The sequence below is a fragment of the Alosa pseudoharengus genome, unplaced genomic scaffold (genome assembly GCF_046254945.1).
Source record: "Alosa pseudoharengus isolate Yale_2024_CS ecotype anadromous, Long Island Sound unplaced genomic scaffold, YU_APseudo_1.1 YU_APseudo_1.1_scf_21, whole genome shotgun sequence".
Lineage (NCBI taxonomy): Eukaryota > Metazoa > Chordata > Actinopteri > Clupeiformes > Clupeidae > Alosa > Alosa pseudoharengus.
The window spans coordinates 345,001-358,132 of NW_027468674.1; the positions used below are offsets into that span (position 1 = coordinate 345,001).

Consider the following 13,132-nt stretch of genomic DNA (forward strand, 5'->3'; position numbering starts at 1 on the left):
GATAGCTAGGTGGCTACCAGGCTCATAATAATTGCAAACAGAAAATATCTAGCTAGCATTGTGTCATTACATGCTTCTATTTCCAAAGGAATGAAGGTTGTTTATATTAACTTAATATCATGTTTATCATTGTTAATATTGTGCTATACATGTGGCACAAACAATGTTAAGCCATAGGGTATATTTAAATGGAGCTGGCAAAATCATATGAATGTGTAGTAGACAATGTTCTTAAAGTGACGATGCACCATTTATACGTTAAACAGCATTTTAAACACACATACACACACACACACATCGTTCGTCTCGTCTATGTTGCTGTGCCACAAACACATACACACACACACACACATCGTTCGTCTCGTCTATGTTGCTGTGCCACAAACACACACACACACACACACACACACACATCGCTCATCTCGTCTATGTTGCTCTCCCTAACAAGCAGCTTGATGACCACTTGCTTCTTGATGCTGTGAAATGCCAACCCTGATAATGAATAACAGCTGCTCCATTTGACTTCGTCTCTGGTAACTATGGTAACTAATGTGACCAAGGGGTTAGAGTGCGTGTGTGTTAGGGTTGGCAACTTCCTCAACCCCAAATGAGGGACACTTCACTTCAAATACAGACCCCCCCCCCTCAAAACAAACAATATATATATATATATATATATATGAATCATATATAATTCAAATGGTAATAATGACAAAGTAATTTTGTTCTTATTTTATACATTTCTTAAGAAATACTACCGATTTGATGCTGTTTAATTCATTTACAAATGGTGCACTGTCACTTCAAGAGCATATTCAAGATTGAAGAGCAATTCATAATATTTTGCCAGCTCCATTCAAATATAGCCTATGGCTAGTCCACAAACTCTAACATTGTTTGTGCCACATTTAGGCCTATAGCACAATGTTAACAATGATAAGTATATTAATGTGGTATAAACAACCTTCATTCCTGTGGAAATGGAAGCATGTAATGATGCTAGCTACATATTTTCTGTTTGCAATTAGAAGGGAATTATGAACCTGGTAGCCACCTAGCTATCTGAGTGGAAAGTGTTACAATTGGCATAGCCTATCATGTGCTTCATGTAGCTAAACGGCACAGTGCGAGATGCGCGTGTTAGCGGCGGCACTGGACACTTTGTTCCAGGTGCGTTTACAGTAGCTACTATTGACAAGTTAACAAGGCCGATGAGCTGTGATTGAAAATCGGGACTGGAGCTGTCCCTGAGGGACAAATCCAAATCGCCCAAAATACGGGATGTCCCGCACAATTCCAGACGGTTGGCAACCTTAGTGTGTGTGTGTGTGTGTGTGTGAGAGAGAGAGTGACCACAGGTTAGTGTGTGTGTGTGTGTTATTTCAGCTGATCTGCTCCTCTGAAACATGTGTGATACATTTAATATGATACTAATCACTCATCTACAATAGAGCCCGACCGATAAAGGATTTTGAAGGCCGATACCGATACAAATATTTGTTGATTTAAAAATCCGATATTCCGATATTTTTTTTTTTTTTCAGAAACGCGCAACAAAACATTAACAGATTTCCCTAACATTAGTTATTTGTAGTTATTTATGAGTATTGACTAAAATAATATGATAATGCATTTAAAAAACAAACTTGTTTATTTAAAACTTGTTTATTTAATAATTACAACAAAATATTTAATTAATAACAACAACCAAATCAAAGTTAACAGTATTAAAAGACTTAGCTTAAGTTTCATAAATATAACTTTAAACTAAGACTTAATAATTACAAAAAATAATGATGACATTATTACTATCATCATCATTTGTATTATCATTAAACAAGATAAAGGTCACTCTTAAATGTTTGAGTGTGCGTGTGTAATAAATAGTCCCTATTGCCTTATAAGCTACCTTATAATTACAATGTCAGCTTGCTTATCTCTTTACCTGCACTTTTAAAATGATTTCCATCAAGCTACATCAAACCATTTTCAATCATCAGTTGCTGCCTGCCTTCTAAAACCTACTATTTAGTGATCTAAATCCAGTAACTCTTTAATGCTGCGGCTGAACGACAGTCTGAAACGCACACTTGACTTGGCGTCATTGGATTTCACACACGTGTAAAATAAAAGCTAACTTTTATGCACAAGCTACGTTTTGCACAAGCTACGTTTGATACTTTTTCTCTATGTCTAAATGTTCACTCCTCGCACGTCTAACTTACATTTTACAATGCAGGGACTGTAACTACATATATACTAGTTATAAATCATTACTTTATTTAGGCAGAATAAGTTCGTTGTGGTTTCCAAGCTCATTAATGTTAACGTTAGCGGTCTTCCACTGATATTCATGGCATTAGCTAGCTTTGTGGTTAGCTAGTCTATGATGAGCCCTAATTAACGTCATACTGCAAATTGTAAAACATACGCTTTCAAAATAACAGGCCAGGGAGAGATGATACGTCTCACTGCTATAACTGTCACGCTATTAAAGAAATACATCTTCAGTCACATTGTCAAAAGTTAAAAGGACAGACAGTCAACTACACTGTAACAACGTAACGTAATTACTAGCTAATTCCTCTTCACTCTCGGCTTATTTAACAGCAGCAAAACTGGACATTGTTTTCACGAACTTTGTCATGCTTATTTGAGTTAAGAGAACTGATGGGGATGTTCTTTTAATTGTTATTTCAAGCAATGTATGTCTCGTGACCAAATCACCATGAACACACTTAACTGATGATCTCACTCGCGGATAACTGGTTCTCTCTGCCCGACTCTGGCTGGATCAGCAGGTTGCAGGATGTGTGGCGCGTTATACACGAGTGTTGCCAGCAGGGACGGTGTAGAGTGCCCTCTGGTGGACAAACTATACAATGCCAACACTCATGACATGGTTGAAGGGTGTTTCGTCCGTTTTTATTTTATTTGTAAAATATTCATTTATCGGCCATTATAAATGCCGATACCGATAGTTTGGAAAATGCCTAATATCGGCCGATAATATCGGCCCGCCGATAAATCGGTCGGGCTCTAATCTACAACATTTAATATGATACTAAACACTCATCTACAACATTTAATATGATACTAAACACTCATCTACAACTGGTGCTACCTGCAGCTGTGTGTGTGTGTGTGACTGGCAATTGGTAAATATGCATGCAGTCAATAGAAGGTGCCTTCTTGGCCAATCAGGATCATGGAAGGTAATATAGGCCTACACTAGCTCTTAGCCAATCAGGATCATGGAAGGTAGTATAGGTCTACACTAGCTCTTAGCATATTGATAAACAAACCTGTGGTCATTACAGTAGCCTATCCTAAGATTTACTGTTTATGACGTGGTACACTCATGTGAAGGCTATAGGGTTCAAACTTTAAAAACTCAGAATCGTCCCATTATCACCTTTTCTATAGGCCTATCAATACCTGAATGTCAGGATGTAGTCTACCCTTCACATTATGTTCAATCACAGGTGAACTCTTGCCTTGATTCTTCTGTCTTCTGTCTATGAGACAGCTGGCCTCAATACCTCCACACGAAAACACACATTATGCACACATGCGCCCACACACACACTTACACAAACATTCGTCTAAAAAAGTCTAACTGGTTAAGCAACATTTTCAGATTAGTCCTGTCATTCAGGCATAGAACGTTTTGAGCGCGAGAAGCACACGGTAGCGCGGTCTCTTACCCAACCGTCGGAGAGGTTCCAACATCCTCGAGGCTCCCGCTTTGGCGTCGGTTTGCGGGGTGCTGGATTTCTTGCTTCGACCAAACATGATCCCAGCGCGACCTGCACGACTGCCGTGTCTTCAGCGACCGTTTCTATAACCTGGGCGTCGTTTGTTTAAATTCGTTTGGTGGGTGAGACGAACTGGTTTAACTCAAACTTAGTCACTCAGACCTTCATGCTGATTAATGACGAAGTTCGTGGGAAAAGTTTCCTTCATCTGACTTTTATTTCAGTGCAAAAAACTACTCGTGCCCATGACGCCTAAAGCAACAAGCAAAGTAGGCTCTCTCTCTCTCCACACACACACATTTCACACCCCACATAAATCTGGCTCTCTGGGTGCCCATGCACACACGCACACACCCACACGCACGCACACACAAGAACGCGCACATAGCCTACACACGAACGCACGTGTGTGCGCAGCTGTCGTGGTCAAAAGTAAAAAACATTGACAAGCAATAAAATTAAATATTTTTAAGGAAGGAAGTAAACTCCTTAATACCTCCTCATCTCCTGTTTAATTACATTTAGAGAACATTCAGCTAAAACTCATTTATTGAAACTTTCCATCCTTATCTCAAAACAGTTAACACAAACTCAATTTCTAAATTACCTTTACACCCTTACAAAAGGCTTCTACAGTAATCATGTTCTGTAATACCTACAGTGTTGGGAAAGTTCACTTTCTACGTGAACTAGTTCAAAGTTCAGTTCACAAATTTTAAAATGAACTAGTTCAGTTCATAGTTCATATTTCACAATTTTGAACTAAGTTCACACTTTCCAAAAATGAACTAGTTCATAGTTCTTTCTTTTTCATATGTTGCTGCGAGCTATTATTTTTCAAAATGATTGCCACAGCCCATAGAATGCAGTTAATTTGGGTTGAGGATCTGTCTTGACAGTCTTTTGATTTTTTATTGGCTTGCACATAGCTTGAAAGGCTAGCCAGGTGCTTCAGTTCAATGTGCTGTTTCAGGTTTGCTGTGGATGTGACTGAAGTGCGGGCAAAGTTTGCACAGAAATGTACGATTTTTCCCACCCTCATCGACCTTGTCATAAAACTTGTTTAAATGATCATACGACGCCTCCTTGCTGCTTTGTCATCTACATCAGCCTTTCTCAAACTTCTTTGACCTGAGGCCCAGTGAAGGCATACTTTGGGGTCATAGGGCCCATCTACATGAACCCACCCCCTCCTCCCACCCCCCATGAAATTATCATAATGATTTCACAATTATTATTATTATTTTTATACTTTATTGCTATACATGCACTTCAAAACAGTCAATGTTTAAAGTGCTAAGATTGTTCACAAAAGTTTGTGAAAACATAAGTGTAAGTATACTCTTTTGATCCTGTGAGGGAAATTTGGTCTCTGCATTTATCCCAATCCGTGAAACACACTCAGCACACAGTGAACACACAGTGAGGTGAAGCACACACTAATCCCAGCACAGTGAGCTGCCTGCAACAACAGTGGTGCTCGGGGAGCAGTGAGGGGTTAGGTGCCTTGCTCAAGGGCACTTCCGCCATGCCTACTGGTCGGGGTTCGAACTGGCAACCCTCCGGTTACAAGTCCGAAGCGCTAACCAGTAGGCCACGGCTGCCCCCTATACTATTTAGCTTTTATACTGGCCATTTCAAATACTGCATTGACCATCACATGACCTCTATACCATCACATGACCTCTATACCATCACATGCTTGACCTCTATACCATCACATGCTGGACCTCTATACCATCACATGCTTGAGCAAGGCACCTAACCCCTCACTGCTCCCCGAGCGCCGCTGTTGTTGCAGGCAGCTCACTGCGCCGGGATTAGTGTGTGCTTCACCTCACTGTGTGTTCACTGTGTGCTGAGTGTGTTTCACTAATTCACGGATTGGGATAAATGCAGAGACCACATTTCCCTCACAGGATCATAAGAGCATATATACTTTATTACTATACTTATATAAATGGAGGTAATGATGTGTGTGTTTGTGTGCAGTATTTGAAATGCCCAGTATAAAAGCTAAATGGAGGTAATGTGTGTGTGTGCGTGTACGTGTGTGTGTGTGTGTGTGTGTGTGCAGTATTTGAAATGGCCAGTATAAAAGCTAAATGGAGGTAATGATGTGTGTGTGTGTGTGTGTGTGTGTGTGTGAAGGATTAAGACTCTTTTGTGTCTATGTAGTGAGTGAGCCAAGCAAGAACTGGTTGTGCCACCTTTATGAGCTTGAGCAGGCCTTGTTCTGCTATGCACAGATTCTTAGAAATCCTACCCACACACAAATGCACACACACACACACACACACACACACAATGCATATTTGACATCAAAGGAGATATCTTGACTAGAGCAGAGAGTGCCAAGTCATAGTGCTGCTTTCCATGGAACCGCTCAGGTCACAGCGTCACCAACCCCATCACTCCTTGTCCCCCTGATTTGGTCCTCTGCACTGAATGGGAGAACGTCACAGCGTGACCTACCACGTCACTCTCGGTCACTACACTGACTGCACTGGACATAGTTCCATAGCACTGTTCTATAGCACTGTTCCATAGCACTGTTCCATAACACTGTTCTATAGCACTGTTCTATAGCACTGTTCTATAGCACTGTTCTATAGCACTGTTCCATAACACTGTTCCATAACACTGTTCCATAGCACTGTTCTATAGCACTGTTCTATAGAACTGTTCCATACCACTGTTCCATAACACTGTTCTATAGCACTGTTCTATAAAACTGTTCTATAGCACTGTTCCATAACACTGTTCTATAGCACTGTTCTATAAAACTGTTCTATAGCACTGTTCCATCACAATGTTCTATAGCATTGTTCTATAAAAATGTTCTGTAGCACTGTTCCATAACACTGTTCCATAGCACTGTTCCATAACACTGTTATATAGCACTGTTCCATAGCACTGTTCTATAACACTGTTCCATAACACTGTTCCATAACACTGTTCCATAGCACTGTTCCATAGCACTGTTCTATAACACTGTTCCATAACACTGTTCTATAGCACAGTTCCATAGCACTGTTCTACAGCACTGTTCTATAGCACTGTTCCATAGCATTCTTCCATAGCACTGTTCCATAACACTGTTCTATAGCACAGTTCCATAGCACTGTTCCTTAACACTGTTCCATTGCACTCTCCAAAGGAAACAATGAACACTATACTACTACTGCAATAAATGGAGGAGGAGGAGGAGGAGCTGGAGGAGGAGGTGGAGGAGGAGGAGCTGGAGGAGGTTTAGGAGCTGGAGAAGGAGGTGGAGGAGGAGGAGCTGGAGGAGGTAGTGGAGGACGGAGGTGGAGGAGGAGCTGGAGGTGGAGGAGGAGCTGGAGGAGCTGGAGGAGGTGGTGGAGGAGGAGAACCTGGAGGTGGAGGAGGAGGATCTGGAGGAGGAGGTGGAGGAGGTAGTGGAGGAGGAGCTGGAGGAGGAGGTGGAGAAGCTGGAGGAGGAGGTGGAGAAGCTGGAGGAGGTGGAGGAGGAGGAGCTGGAGGTGGAGGAGGAGGTGGAGGAGCTGGAGGAGGAGGTGGTGGAGGAGGAGAACCTGGAGGTGGAGGAGGAGGAGGTGGAGGAGGTAGTGGAGGATGGAGGTGGAGGAGGAGGTGGAGCTGGAGGTGGAGGAGGAGGTGGAGGTGGAGGTGGAGGAGCTGGAGGAGGAGGAGCTGGAGGAGGAGGTGGAGAAGCTGGAGGTGGAGGAGGAGGTGGAGGAGCTGGAGGAGGAGGAGGAGGAGGTGGTGGAGGAGGAGAAGCTGGAGGTGGAGGAGGAGGAGCTGGAGGTGGAGGAGGTGGAGGAGGAGGAGCTGGAGGAGGAGGTGGAGGAGCTGGAGAAGCTGGAGGAGGTGGAGGAGGAGGAGCTGGAGGTGGAGGAGCTGGAGGAGGAGGTGGTGGAGGAGGAGAACCTGGAGGAGGAGGAGCTGGAGGAGGAGGTGGAGGAGGTAGTGGAGGATGGAGGTGGAGGAGGAGCTGGAGGTGGAGGAGGAGCTGGTGGAGGAGGAGGTGGAGGAGCTGGAGGAGGAGGAGCTGGAGGAGGTGGAGAAGCTGGAGGAGGTGGAGAAGCTGGAGGAGGTGGAGGAGGAGGAGCTGGAGGTGGAGGAGGAGGTGGAGGAGCTGGAGGAGGAGGAGGAGTAGAAGCTGGAGGAGGAGGTGGAGGAGGAGAAAGTTTTGAAGATGGAAAATAGTTTCATGGTGTCGGCCGTCAGTCAGACTCTGTCACAATTGTAAATATAGCTGCTAGCAGCAATGTGGGGGCCAAGCAGTTGAGCAGTTGTCATGGCAACCTAATGTTGCTACATTATACACACACCCAATTAACCCCCCCGTTCCACACACACACATATACACAGATAAACTTCCTCCCCCACACACCCAAATAGCTCTCCACACATACGCACACCTCAAACATCACCAAATGTATTGTGCATCCTCAGGTTGTAGTCACGAGTCCACATATCAAGTTTGGTGTTGATACAAGAAAGTGTTGATAATTATAGCACCCCTAGTGTTCAAAGGTCACTAAATATATTGAGCGTCTTCAGGATGTGGCCCCGAGTCCATGTACCAAGTTTGGCGTCGATATGAGAAAGTGTTGCAAATTATAGCACCCCTAGTGGTCAAAGGTTGCTAAAATTATTGTCTGTCCTCAGGATGAGGTCCCAAGTCCATATACTAAGTTTGGTTTCAATATGTGAAAGCATTGCTGAAATATGAGCCCACTTCCTGTGATTATAGCGCCACCTATAGGTCAAAAGTCATAAAATTTATTGAGCCTCCTCCTAATTGCATCCTGAGACCCTGTACTGTTTGGTGTTTTATTGAAGAGGTTCATTAGGCTTACTGTATTACTAATTATTACTGTTTCTCTGTACAAGCCAATAAGGTAAAATTGTGTACCTGACAAGTTTCGGCTACCTTGACTCTGTAGCCTTCATCAGAGGTGTCACGTGATGTTGGTGTGACGTCGTCTGAGATGTGTTATATGGAGTTTTCCATCCCACCTGATGTGGTGGGATGGCCTTGTCCCCTGGGGTGCTCCAGGGGGGGGGGGGGGGCGCCCTCTGCTGTCTGGTGGTTTTTCATACAGCCGGGGGCGGCCCTGCAGGACTGTGTCCCAGGTGTGGGATAGCTGGTAGGCTCCTTCATCCCGGTTCACAGTCTTTGGGGCCCGCTTCCTGATTTCAACTGCCTCTTCGATCCATCGATGGAATTTGTTGCTTTCTGTTCTTTTTTTTTTATAAGTATATTTTTTGGGGCTTTTTATGCCTTTAATGACAGGACAGTGGAGAATGACAGGAAGTGAGTGGTAGAGAGAGTCAGGGTGGGATCCGGAAAGGACCACGGGGCGGGAATCGAACCCGGGTCGCCGGCGTACGGTGCAGGTGCCCCAGCCAGTCGCGCCACCGCTGGGGCCTGTTGCTTTCTGTTCTGATGACCTTGGCTGCGTCCCAGTTCATAAGGTGGTTTTCCCTCTTACAGTGGTCTGAAATGGCAGATTTCAGATTTTCCTGTGTTGCTTTCATTCTTGTTGCACGGGTGAGCGTTCCAGATGTTTCCTTTTCACATTCTTTCTGGTGTTCCTTTTTTCGTGTGCTGAATTGCCGGCCTGTCTCTCCTATGTACGTTTTATTGCATGTTAGGCAAGGGATCTCGTATATCACATCACACTTTTTCTCAGGGGGAATCTGATCCTTAGGGTGTACTAGGATTTGGCGAAGCTTGATGTGTGGCTTCACTGGTGTGATGATGTGGTGTTTCCTCATCGCTCGCTGTACGCGTTCTGTGACCCCCCTGATGTATGGGAGGGTGACCATGCCTAGGTTCTCAGGCCTAGAACCTTTTTTCTTTTTCTCCTCCTTGTTATTTCTCTGAACCTCTCTCTTGCCTTTGTTGATGGCTCAGTTTGGGTAGTTGCAGGCTTTGAGTGCCTGTTTTATGTGGTCCTCCTCCTCTCTGTCATGGTTGTCAGTGATGACCTTGGTACGGTTATATAGGGTGCGGACCACTGATGCTCTGATGCCCATAGTAGATATTGGTCTGTGTGTGTGGGTTTTCTGTATATTTTTATCTTGATGCTACCATCCTCAATGTGATGTATTTTCATGTCCAGGAAGGCGATGGATCTATGTTCTTCCTCCTCATGAGTGAATTTTATGTTTCCAGTTTCATCTATGGTGTTTAGATGGTCTGTGAGTCTTCGTGTGTGGCCGGTCTTGATCTTCTCCAAGATGTCGTCCACATAGCGTCTCCAGAGGGTCAACCTACATTCTTTGGGAGCGGTGGCGATGGCTTTGGCTTCCAGGTCCTCCATGAAGAATCCACTCATGATGGCTGAGAGGGGGTCCCCCATGGCAAAACCCTCCTTTTGTCTGTATATGGTCCCTCTGAAAAGGAAGTATGTGGACTTTGCTACAAACGTTAGCAACTGGACTGTCTTCAACTTTTAGGTTTGTTCGTTGGCGGAGTGTTGAGTCTGCTTGTAGACGGTTCTGCACTATATTTATTGTGACGTCCACTGGAGTTTTTGTGAACAGAGAGACTAAATCGTGGGATATGAGTATCTCGTCTGCCTCTACTTTCACTGTGCTTAGTTCCTGTGCCAGTTGCTTTGAATTTTTACAGTGTTGCTTTGTTCGGCCCAGGAGAGGTTTTATAATCTCAACTAGGGCTTTCGAAAGGTTGTATGTTACTGAGCCTATGCTGTCAACAATGGGACGGAGTGGAACGTCTTTTTTGTGTATTTTGGGGGTGCCATATATTCTGGGGGTGATACTGGCTGTAGGTACTAAGTACTTGTAATTGTCCTTGTCTATTTTTCTCTCGTCCACTAATGGGTTTAGCAGAGTCTTCAGTTTCTTCTTTTTCTCCTCTGTAGGGTCCCTCTTTAAGATTTCATAAGTTTCTTTATCGTCCAGCATTTCTATCATTTGTTTTTCTTATTGTTCTGTGTCCATGATGACTGTTGTTCTGCCTTCTGCGGGTAGCACTTTAATGGTTTTGTCTTTGGCTATTGACTGTATAGCCTTCCATTCTTCCCTGCTTGTGTTCCTGTGTGTAATTTTGGCAGACTTCAGTATCCCCGCTATTTCATTGCGTAAACCAGCTTTGTCGCCTTGGTTTGTTATCTTCTGACATGCTAACTCTGTTGCTACGATGAATTCTTCGTATGGGATGTTTATTGGTGTTGTGGCAAAGTTAAGACCGCAAGATAACACACTGCTTTCCGTTACTGTTAGTTTGCGTTGTGAAAGATTACATACCCATATCTTTCTTTTTTCCGTGTGTTCTTCCTCCTTTTTAGCTGAGGTTAGCTTCTCAAGTTTTCTGGTGTGACGGTATTTTGTTGTTTTGAATTCTTTCTCATGCTCACGTTGTAGATGTTCATTCATTATCCGTTCGGTTTCCGTGTCCATGGGGAAACGTTGTTTAAATCCACTCCTTTTTTCGGCCAACTGCTCTTCGATTTTGTTTATCTTGTTGACCGTGCAACGTATCCTTTCATTCACCAAGGCATTCCGTGCTTTACTCACAATTCGTTCCGCGTTCTTCGTCGGAATTGGGTTTTTGATTCCCAAGCTTGTTGGAACAACTCCTTCATCTCGGCAACGTAGTGTGAATCTCAGGTGGTTGCGGAAGCGGGCCAGTTTGTGTTCCAGTTGTTCCAAACAACGGAATTCTTTGACACTAATCTGTCCATGACTTCTATGTAGTATATTGAAGAGGTTCATTAGGCTTACTGTATTACTAATTCTTACTGTTTCTCTGTATAAGCCAATAAGGTAAAATTGTGTACCTGACAAGTTTCGGCTACCTTGACTCTGTAGCCTTCATCAGAGGTGTCACGTGATGTTGGTGTGACGTCGTCTGAGTTGTGTTATATGGAGTTTTCCATCACCCCAGGGGACAAGGCCATCCCACCACATCAGGTGGGATGGAAAACTCCATATAACACAACTCAGACGACGTCAGACCAACATCACGTGACACCTCTGATGAAGGCTACAGAGGCAAGGTAGCCGAAACTTGATTGGTCATCACAGGCAACCGGTTTGGAATATGTCTCCAAAAAGCAATGCGTTTATGAGTCATAGTCTGACGATCATCTGCGTCAAGTTTCGTGAAAATCTGAGAAACTTTGTGACCTTTGATGCCTTTTAAATGTTTTTGGTGAAATCCAATATGGCGGTCAAATCAATTATGTTGACGTCACATGTTGGCATGTGTCGGCCTAAGGACCTCTCAAAGTATTAATAGACATCACTAATATGTTTTAATTCCAAACACATCGCCCGTTACAGGCCAAAACATAATATTGCTAATTATAGCGCCACCTATAGGTTAAAAGTCATCAAATTTATTGAGCCTCCTCCTAATTGGGTCCTGAGACCCTGTACTGAGTTTGGTGTTGATATGCGAAAGCCTTGCTGAGATCATTTCACTTCCTGTTTGGCGGCTTTGATTTGTCACGACGGGCGACATGTTTTGAATATGGCTCCAAAAAGCAATGCATTTGTGAGTCATGGTCTGAAGATCATCTGCCTCAAATTTCATGAAAATCGGACAAACTTTATGACCTTTGATGCCTTTTAAGTGTTTTTGATGAAATACAATATGGCGGAAGATCCAGCATGGCGGAAATTGACGTCATGGGGTGCATCGAGTTTGGTGTCATCCAAGGATTCCAAATATACCTTAATGTTCAAAATGTGGGGTACGATTCAAACGTTAAGTGCATAGATGCAATAAAAAAATTGAAACGTTGGTGGCGCTAGAGCACTCCAAGTGCAGACTTGAAACTTTGATAAATTAAAGATATGACTGTACCGAATCAATGTGCCGAATATCCCAACTTTTTACTGTATGGTTCAATGGCAAATTATCGTTTCGTTATAATAATAATAAGAACACATAGAATCACTATGGGTTGCCTCGCAGCTTCGCTGCTTGGCCCCCAATTAAAATTCCTCTTCTCAGCCTTGAGGCTTTTGATGGTATAGAGGTCAGCATGTGATGGTATAGAGGTCAAGCATGTGATGGTATAGAGGTCAAGCATGTGATGGTATAGAGGTCATGTGATGGTCAATGCTTGTAGGCCAAAAGAGGTGGGAACGGTGCCCCCTGAAGTAGGCACAGTGCAATTTTGGTAGAAAAAGACAAAATAAAAGTGTTACAAATTGAATGTGGCATTCCCTAATTTCTTAAAATGCATAGTTTTTTAACACTTTTATTTTGTCTTTTTCTTGCATAATGTATATTTACTATATCTTGTTCATGAAAATTACCCAACTTACAGACTCTGACCCAACATACAGACTTTGAAAGAATAGCAACTCATAACCCAACAAATAGGCTTTGAAATAATAGCAAT

At 43.4% G+C, this 13,132-nt stretch overlaps 1 protein-coding gene across 3 annotated transcripts in view; it reads right to left on the minus strand.

Annotated features, from left to right (window-relative positions):
* Positions 1–4,125, minus strand: part of LOC143137405 (1-phosphatidylinositol 4,5-bisphosphate phosphodiesterase delta-3-A-like) — a 135,450-nt gene extending 131,325 nt beyond the window's left edge. For all 3 annotated transcript variants that reach the window (XM_076297587.1, XM_076297589.1, XM_076297586.1), the window contains exon 1: positions 3,708–4,125. In XM_076297587.1, coding sequence (XP_076153702.1) covers positions 3,708–3,795 — 88 coding nt within the window. In that variant the 5' untranslated portion in view covers positions 3,796–4,125. The remainder of the gene's footprint in view (positions 1–3,707) is intronic.
* Positions 4,126–13,132: the final 9,007 nt, after the last annotated feature.